We start from the raw sequence: 9,856 nt of genomic DNA on the forward strand, positions 1-9,856 counted from the left end.
TTTCAAACTGCAGCAGAGGGCTTTAAGAGGGTTCACTCCTCCTTTCTCCTGGTTTTTCCCTTTCCTGGCTTCCAGCTTTCCTTCTCTGCCCTTGGGTTTCAGACTGCAGCCAAAGGGATTTGAGGGTTCACTCCTCCTTTCTCCTTGTTTTTCCCTTTCCTGGCTCCCAGCTCTCCTTCCCCTGAGGTTTCAAACTGCAGCCAAAGGGATTTAAGAGGGTCCATCCTTCCCTTCTCCTGGTTTTTCCCTTTCCCTGCCCTTGGGTTTCAAACTGCAGCCAGAGGGATTTAAGAAGCTCCACTCTTCCCTTCTCCTGGTTTTTCCCTTTCCTGGCTCCCAGCTTTCCCTCCCTGCCCTGGGGTTTCAAACTGCACCCAGAGGGATTTAAGAAGCTCCACTCTTCCCTTCTCCTGTTTTTCCTTTTCCTGGCTCCCAGCTCTCCCTCCCTGCCCTGGAGTTCCCCCCTCTTTGCTCCTGGTTGTGCTGAAGAGCGATGGGGTCTCCCTGGAAATCTCCACACAACATCATCCCATTCCCAGTTTTTATTGCTGGGATGTTTTGTAGGGTTAGGAAAGAATGTATCCATGTTTGAAGCCCCGGGATAGTTTGGAGAGCTGGGAATTCAGCAAAATCCCATCACCTCTGCCTTGGAAAATGTGGCTCCTTTCCTACTTGGGTGGAGACAAATATTCCCATGGGTTGGGACCTCACTGCTCTGGGGGAAGAGTGAGGAGAGCAGGGAAAGCCTGGAAGGGGTTGTTGGAAGGCATTGGAGCTCTGGGAATGGGTGGACAGGGATCATCCCACACTCAGCAGGAAAGGAGATGTTCCATCTTCCCTCAAATCCCTTATTCCCACTGGGGCAAAAGGTTCTTTCTCTCCATCCCCACAGCTCTGGGGGGCTCCAAAGCCCATGGAAGGGAGGGAAGAACAAAATTCTCTTTCAGGGGCCTCCTCACCAAAGATATTTCCATTAAAAACCAAAAGTTTTGCAACACTTTTTACTTCTTACCATGAAATATTCAGCCCCAGGGGTTTGGGCCCCTAAATTAGAAGTAGGTGCATGGAAAGAGTGTGTTTGTAACCTCCTCGTGGAACTGAAAGAAATTAAAGACATAAAATAAAGCTCTGAAAGGTCAAAGGGATAAAAGGCCAAGGTGAAAACTTATAATTTCAAATCCCAGCTGGAGGAGCTGCTGCAGCAAATTGGCTGAAGGAGAGGAGCTGAAATGAAGGTACAAAGTGCTAAAAATCTGCAGATTCCCCCCAAAAAACTTCCACTGCAGTGACCAACGTGGAGGATAAGAAATGGGGAGGAGGCAAATTAAAAAGGATCAGGTCAATTTGTGCTATTTTCACTCAGCTCTTGGCCCCCAGTGTTTCCAGCAGGGTTTTGATGCCACGGCAGGTCCAGCTCGTGGAGAGGAAGGAATTTCCCCTGGAGCTGCAGGAAATCCCAGTTTGGTTTGCTCAGTGCTCTCCAAACTAAAATAAACCTCCAAATAAACCTCCAAAACTACCCTCAGAATAAAAGGATGGAGCAGTTTGGAACTCCCAGCCCGTGGGGAAGGCACCAATGATCCTGGAAACAGCATTCCAGAACTTTTCCTCTGCCTGAGGTGCATTCCCATAAAATCCCCTTAAAAACAAACCAGCACTGGTATTTACACAATATTTCCCAAAAGGAAACGATCCCATAAGAAGGACTGGCCTGATTTTCCGTGGATTTATGTCTGGGAAGATTCAGACACAAACCAAAGCTCCCCATCTTGGCTGGTCATGGATTCTCTGCTCTCCAGCAGGAATTGTCTCCAGAAGGAATTCTCCTTCTTCCCTCCATGGGGACTACAACTGGTTTAATTTTTGACCCAACATCCGCTTTTTAAACAATTAAATATACAAAATTTCCTTCAGATCTCCCGGAGCTTTATCCCAACTGAGCTGAATTTAATTCAGCCAATTGCAGCTGAATTTAAACATCTCATTTTAGAAGTCCAGGGGAGGGAAAATAAGGTGGAGGGAGGAGGAGAAAGGCAAGAAAAGCGTATCCAAAAGCCTCATTTCCTTAAGGAATTAAGCTGCAAAGCATTAAAACCACCTGGGTGAACCCATCCTTGGGATCTTGGAGCCTCAGGTTGGATTTTCCGCGGGAAAGAAGGACCGAGCTGCGGGTGTGGAATTAATTCCCTGTCTCGGTGCTGCCACCGTCTGTCGTTCTCTGATGAGGCCTCTCAGCACATCCCACCTTCCCTTTCCACCGCTCCCAGTTCCTGTACCTGTTTTCCCAGCGCATTCCCATCATCTCAGCTCTCAGCCCCCTGCTCCAGAGCATCCCTGGCATCGCTCCACCCTCCTCTGATCTTCCCAATCCCATCAGAAATGCAAAGCTCGAAGCTGGGCAGTCCATTTGAGGTTCTAAAATATTCATTTCCTAGGGAGCTTTTATTTTTCCCTGGAATTGTGCTTAGTTCCCTAAAATTGCTGGAGCACGGCAGCAGAAGTGATTAGATCCTCCTGGATCTCTGTGCTTGTTCTCTTGCCTAAAATCCCAGTTTTTTCCTAGTAAAGAATCCACAATTCTCTTCCCAGTTACCTTCAGAGATCAAGTTTAAACTGACAGAGAGTGGGATTAGATGGGATATTGGGAAGGAATTCCTGGCTGGGAGTGCGGTGAAGGACTGGAATGGATTTTTTTCCCAGAGAAGCCGTGGCTGCCCCATCCCTGGAATTATCCAAGGCCAGTTTGGAGCAACCTGGGATAGTGGAAGGTGTCCAGGGGGGTTAGAACTGAATGACCTTTAAGATCCCTCCCAACCCAACCCACTCTGGGAATCTTTGCATCCATAAGTCCGGGTGAAACTGTGGATCGTGGCAGCAAATCCTTCAGATTCCAAGAACCTTTCAGGAGCCAGAGATGCTTTTAAAATCCCGAGATATCCAACCCTGGGCTGGGCTGGGGGAGCCTCTGATGCTGCTGATGCATCGGCTTGGCTTTCATCCCTCTTTTTTTTTATTCAGGGAAGAGAATTCCCTCGCCAAAGCGGGAGCAAAACGAGAGCACCAGAGGCTGGAATCGCTCGGGCAGGTGTTAAAAAATATATATAAAAAATATTTCAAAAATATAAAATAATATAAAAATATATAAAATAATATAAAATATATAAAATAATATAAAAATATTTAGAAATATATTAAAAAGAGGAAAATCAGAGGGTTTAATAAGTGAATTCCCTTCCTCAGGGAGAGCTCTCAGTGCTCCTTTTCTCCTGCATCCTCCTCTTTCCAAGCCTGGCTCGAGGAGCAGCCGAGCTCTGTAAGTGACACCGGGCTAATTAATTAATTAATGACTCCCCGGCGTCGCCTCCGCGGCTGCTGGGATAGAGGAGGGAGGCAGGAAAAAAAGGGTTGGGCAAGCCCGGAGCTGCTGCTGCTGCCGGGAAATGCTGAGCTCTGCTCCGAGCTGAGCTGCCGGGCTTCTCCATAACCCTGCCCTGCCTCGGGCTCGGACCAGGAGCTGGAAAAATCCTTGGGAAGAGAAGATGGCGTGGGATCCAGGCTGGAATCCTCCTCCCTCCTGGGTGAGAGCCTCCTCCTCCCTCGTCCTGTCCTGCTCCCGAGCAGCCCTGGCACAGTTAATCGAGGTAAGGAGAGGCTTTTCCCGGGGCTTGGGATGCTCCAGGAATGTGGGGTTTTCTTTTCCCCGGGGCTTGGGATGCTCCAGGAATGTGGGGTTTTCTTGGGATGCCCCCGGAATGTGAGGTTTTCTTTTCCCGGGCCTTGGGATGCTCTGGGAAAGTGTTTTGTTTTTTTTCCCCGGGGTTTGGGATGCTCCAGGAATGTGGGGTTTTCTTTTCCCAGCGCTTGGGATGCTCCAGGAATGCGGGGTTTTCTTTTCCCAGGGCTTGGGATGCTCCAGGAATGTGGGGTTTTCTTTTCCCGGGACTTGGGATGCTCTGGGAATGTGAGGTTTTCTTTTCCCGGCTCTTGGGATGCTCCAGGAATGTGAGGTTTTCTTTTCCCAGGGCTTGGGATGCTCTGGGAATGTGGGGTTTTCTTTTCCCGGGACTTGGGATGCTCCAGGAATATGGGGTTTTCTTGGGATGCTCCAGGAATGTGGGGGTTTTCCAGGCAGGACACATAGGATGGGTGGACAGCAGGGGATTTAAGGTGGCTCCAAAGGGGTTGGAGGTTCTTCTTCCCAAAAAAATGGGAAGAAGGAGCTGTGGAAGGGTTTTTTAGCCCAGTTCCAACAAGTGGCACATGTCAGGGATCAGGGAGAGCCGGGAAAAACTGGGAATGATCCCGGTGATCCCACCCCTGGATGCACCTGCCTCAGGGAAACATTTGGGGGCGTTTTCCTCCTTCTTCCCTTCCCTCATTCCCTCTGGTTCTGCACAAACAGGAACTTTGGAGGTGACTCCAGAGCTTTTCCCTGAGGATGACTGTGCACTGCCATGGCCCTGGGATGGAGGGAAAGGCTGGGATGGAGGGAAAGGCTGGGATGGTGGGAAAGGCTGGGATGGAGGGGAAAAGCAGCTTCACAGGCCCTGCCAGAAGGGAGAATCCTGCTTGGAAAAACAACCCTCCAGAATTCCAGCTGCCAACAGTTTTGCAGCCAGTGGCCCAACCACCACCCAACCCTCTGCTTGTCTCACTTTAAAGCGAATTAATTCCAGATTTTCCAACAGATTTCCCTGTTTAATTGGGCCATAAGATCCCCAGCAAGGCAGGCAGGGACCTCAAACTCCTTCCCAAACTGCTGGAAACGTTATTCCCAGTTTTTCCCTGACCTGTTCAGCCTCTCTCAAGGTGACAAGTGAGGCAGAACTTTCTCTTACCGAGCACTTTTCCCAAAATATGCTCCACTGAGCCCCTGCAGGATGTTCCCACCAGGATGTTCCCTTTCGTTGCATCCCAGACACACATTTTACAGGAATTGTCCTCCTGTCAAAGCCAAGCAAAGAGAAACCTCCAAACTGCCAGAATTGTTATAAACCAGGTGTCGTTTTAGGGCCTGTTTTTTACCAAACCAGACTTTCTTGATCCTCTGCGAGGGCTTTGTGCTCGAAATAACGAGATAATTTGGTTGGCCTGAATAATTCAATTTGTGCTGAGCCAGTCCACCAGAGCAAAGGGGCTGGACAGCAAAACATTTCACTCAGCTAAGAAAAAAAACCCACAAAAATAACCCAAAAAGGAGAAGTAGAGAAAGAAGAAGATGTTTGTTTGTTTGTTTGTTTTTAATGGTGTTCAAGTGTTTGCAAATTCATTTCCACCTGGGACTGCAGAGGCAATAAAAACCTCTGAATATTGAATTTTTTGCATTGGCAAAAAGCTTTTTCCCCTGGGAGAATTGTCAGTCCCCTGGGTTGGAAGTTTAGCTGGGCAAGGATTAGGGAGTTCTCCTGGCACTGGGTGAATCTGGAAATAAAATCATGGAATTCCAGCATGGGTTGGGTTGGGAGGGACTTTAAAGACCCAGTTCCAGCCCAGGGATACCTTCCACTATCCCAGGTTGCTCCAACCTGGCCTTGGACACTTCCAGGGATCCAGGGGCAGCCACAGCTTCTCTGGGAAAAAATCCAGTCCCTCCCAGCCAAGAATTCCTTCCCAATATCCCACCCAAACCTACCCATATCCAGACCTTTCAAACTCGGACATTATCAGCTGCTAAAGAAACCCCTGGAATGTTGGGAAAAGGCCCTTTTCCAGCGTCACCCCAAGAAAACTGAAGACAAAAGAACACACTTTGCCTTTTTCTCCCCCTTTTCCCGGGCTGCTCAGACCTTGCATCCAGCTCCCAGAAAATACCACCCATTCCATAAAATTCCTGTGGCTTTCCACCTTCCCAACCATTCCTGCTGGGATAAAGGATGCCTTTTAGGAAGCAGGGAGTTCCCACAGGGCTGAAGAGGCAGCAGTTTGGAACATCCCTGCTCACCTCCAAAGTGCCCAAGAGATGCTCTGGAAACATCCCTGGGAACAGGGAGGGAGGAAAAACCACATTTCCAGCATTTCTAGTATGGAAATCTCTCCTTCTAAAGGTCAATATAACCCTCATCACTCCTTCTCTTCATCCCTCTTTTGGGCCAGAGCTGAAAATCTCAGAGCTGAAAATCAGAGCTGAGAAAATCCCAAGATGGTTTGGGATGGGAGGGACCTTAAGGATCATCTCATTCCAAACCCCTGCCATGGACAGGGACACCTTCCACTAGCCCAGGTTGCTCCAACCTGGCCTTGGACACTTCCAGGGATCCAGGATTCCTGTTGGGAAAAGGCCCTTTTCTCTTCATCCGTCTTTTGGGCCAGACCTGAAAATCCCAGAGCTGAAAACCAGAGCTGAGAAAATCCCAAGAGGATTTGAGATGATCCTTCAGGTCCCTTCCAACCCCAACCATTCCATGATTCCATTTCATAATTTATCCCACTTAAATTCACTCATTTCAACCTTTTTTCCCCTAAATCCTATTTTATTGACCTGGGAAGGAAACCCAGCTCAATTCTTTATCAGAATTCCCCATTTGCACTCGGGGACCTTGGAAGTTTTTCCAACCTCAGGGATTCTGGGATCATTCCCATGTTTCCAGTGTTGCATTTGGACCCTGCCAGGGTTGGGATGCATTTTTCCCTCATGGATGGATGTCCCTTGCTGGATTATCCATCTCCTGCTTAGAAGGAAAGGCAGGGAAAGAACATTTCTGTGCCTTTATTTAAAGCTCCTCCTTCCTGAGCCATCCCTGGCTTTTGGATATGGAACCAAATGCAATTAGGGATAAAAATTGTGAATTTTTCAGGGAAACAGCAACACCAATCAAGCCTAATTAGAAAGGACATTAAAAAAAAAGAGATCTCAAAAAGTGGTGCCTTTTCCTCCTTTTTCTTCTCTGCTGCTTAAATAAAACTCCTGCATCCAACAACTCCCTCCTTTTCCATTGGGAATGATCCCTCTGCTCCCCCACTGGGACACTGACAGGTCCCACCTGCCTGAAGTGAATCAGAAGGGAGCAACACTGATATTTTGAATTATTTGGGAGTTAAGAGAACCGATGTCAAACTGTTCTGACCTAAAAATGCCTGGGAATGATTGAATGGTTTGGGATTTAGGAGATGTTTTGCAGCCCCGAGTTTCCACTGTCAGGGCAGATCCAGCTCCTTATGGAATAATTTTTTCACCTCCCAGCCCTTTTTTGGCCACTTGGAGAAGCAGAAGAAAGACCAGGATATAAAATAATCCAACCTTGGCTCTGATTTTAGTTCCCCCATCCCCAAAAACAACCCTACGGGGTTGGAAACCCAAAATAAGGGGCAGCAACAAACCCCCAACCCCTGCCAGGGAGCCACTTGATCCCTGGGACGCCCCAAAAATCCTCTTCCCTGCTCCCAATCCCAGAGATCCAGCACAGAGCTGGATCCAGGGCAGGATTTATTTGCTCTAAATCGGGAATCTGGAAACTGGATACCCCCAAATCTGAGCTGGGCACTGCAGGCTCTGCTTAGAATCCCTGAAATAATCATTGATTTATTGTTTATTATTTATTATCAGCTCTGGAGTTGTTTCCTCAGTGAATGAGCTTAAGGAAGTGCCCCTTTCCCACAGAAATAAGCCTGGACTAACTAGGTCAGGCTTAACTACTTGCACCACACATTTTGAAGGCCCTAAGTGGGGGTAAATGGATTTTCTTCAGGGGGAGAGATTTAACTTGAGGGTTAAGACCCAAAAATATGCAATTTTCACCTCAACAAGTGCTCTGGATTCTCCAGCCCTGCAAGGGACACCCCCACAACAGGCATGGAATTCTGGGATGGTTTGGGTTGGAAGGACCTCAAAGCTCATCCCATTCCAACCTTCCCCCCAGCCCGGGTTGCTCATCCACCTTTGGCCTCAATGTTTCTCCCTGGAGTTGGTTTCCCTTCCCTAAAATCCGGGATCTAACCTTATTTTGGGCTCTGGGTTATATTCCAGCTGTTTTCCAGCTGCTGCCACAGAGAGTACAGGTCTTCCACCAACATCCCCTGGAATATTCACCAATCCCTACATCATTTTCTCCTCTACATTTCAATCCAGGCTCCTAAGGCACAATTTTCTCTTTTCTATAAACACAATTAAACCTTGTTTTTAGCCCGCGTTATTCCTTAAATTCTGCTCCATTCCAGTTCCTCCTGCAGTCCCAACTTTCTCCCATCCCTATGGACACTGGTGGCAACATTGTCCTGAGGTTGATCCCAGGTGTGGTTGCATCTTTTCCTTTGGTATATTCCCATTTTCTTGCCTTCCAAAGCCTTTTCCTGTTGAATTATCCCCTGAAAGCCGCCAGTGCTGCTTCTTCCCTGGATTTTTCATATTCCCAACAACCTCCTTCACCTAAGGATGACTCCCTGAAGCCTGATATCCTCTCCAGAAGACTTCCCTCCTTCCTCCAGTCCTCTGGAATCTTCTGTTCAGTGCAACTGGTTTGCATGGATAAAGGAATGTCCATATTCCACTTCTGGACCACATTCCATCCCCTCTGATGGAATTCTGAGTGGTTTTTTCCCTCCACCTTTCACTTCTGGACCACATTCTATCCCTTTGATGGAATTCTGGGTATTTTTTCCACTTCTGGACCACATTCTATCCCTTTGATGGAATTCTGGGTGGTTTTTCCCTCCATCCTCCACTTCTGGACCACATTCCATCACCTTTGATGGAACTCTGGATTTTTTTTTCCCCTCCATTCTTCACTCCTGGACCACTTCCCAACACCCTTGATGGAATTCTAGGTGGTTTTTCCCTCCACCTTCCACTTCTGGATCACATTCCATCCCCTTTTATGGAACACTGGGTGATTTTTCCCTCCATCTTTCACTCTTGGACCACATTCCAACCCCTTTGATGGAACTCTGGGTGTTTTTTCCACTTCTGGACCACATTCCACCCCCTTTGACGGAATTCTGGATGTTTTTTTCCCCTCCATCTTCCACTTCTGGATCACATTCCATTCCCTGGAACTCTGGGTGATTTTTCCCTCCCTCTTCCACTCTTGGACCACATTCCAACACCCTTGATGGAATTCTGGGTCGTTTTCCCCCTCCATTCTCCACTCCTGGACCACATTCCAACACCCTTGATGGAATTCTGGGTGGTTTTTCCCTCCACCTTCCACTTCTGGACTACATTCCATCCCCTTTTATGGAACACTTCCATTAGGATATGGGGTTTTTTTAGGATGTTTTACTCCAATATCAGCACATCCCTTCCCATTTGCTTTTATTCACATCCTTTTATTCACATTCCCAACTAGTCCAAGAGTTTTCTCATCATTCCTTCACGTCTCAGACTGGAGAATATTGGAATATCAAAGGAATTCCTGCCACACAGAGCGATTCAGTTTGGAAAAGACCTCCAGGATCTTCAAATCCAACCTTTGGCCAAACACCCACCACGTCAACTAAACCACCGAGTGCCACGTCCAGTCATTCCTGGAGCACTTCCAGGGATGGGGATTCCACCCCCTCCCCCTTCCAACATCTGCCTCCCTTTCCCAGTTGTCCATCAGAGACAAGTCTGGAAGGAAAGATCCATCCTTTGGATAGCTGAGCTCTGCAAAATGACCCAAATAAATCAAAATTATTTATATTTATCCTGTGGGTCAGATTGAGGCTTCCCCAGGCTGGGATCAGGAGTCAGGAAAGCTGATCCGAGGCAGGAAGGAAATTTAGATCTCTGGGGTCAAGCCATGAATTAAACAGAATTTTCTGACCCTCAAACCGTGTCCTGATCCCTCCTCCCGGGGCTTTGTCCTCTGCGGCTTCTCCAATTCCAATTTCAATTCCAATTCCAATTCCAATTCCAATTCCAATTCCAATTCCAATTCCA

At 47.8% G+C, this 9,856-nt stretch overlaps 1 protein-coding gene across 2 annotated transcripts in view; it reads left to right on the forward strand.

The window, feature by feature from the left end:
* Positions 1-3,355: 3,355 nt before the first annotated feature.
* TMIE (transmembrane inner ear) overlaps positions 3,356-9,856 on the forward strand; it is a 14,360-nt gene continuing 7,859 nt past the window's right edge. For both annotated transcript variants that reach the window (XM_027704878.1, XM_027704879.1), the window contains exon 1: positions 3,356-3,641. In XM_027704878.1, the coding sequence (XP_027560679.1) occupies positions 3,540-3,641 (102 nt within the window). In that variant the 5' untranslated portion in view covers positions 3,356-3,539. The remainder of the gene's footprint in view (positions 3,642-9,856) is intronic.

This window comes from Neopelma chrysocephalum, unplaced genomic scaffold, assembly GCF_003984885.1.
Source record: "Neopelma chrysocephalum unplaced genomic scaffold, ASM398488v2 Primary Assembly neopelma1_295, whole genome shotgun sequence".
In the NCBI taxonomy this organism is placed as follows: Eukaryota; Metazoa; Chordata; class Aves; order Passeriformes; family Pipridae; genus Neopelma; species Neopelma chrysocephalum.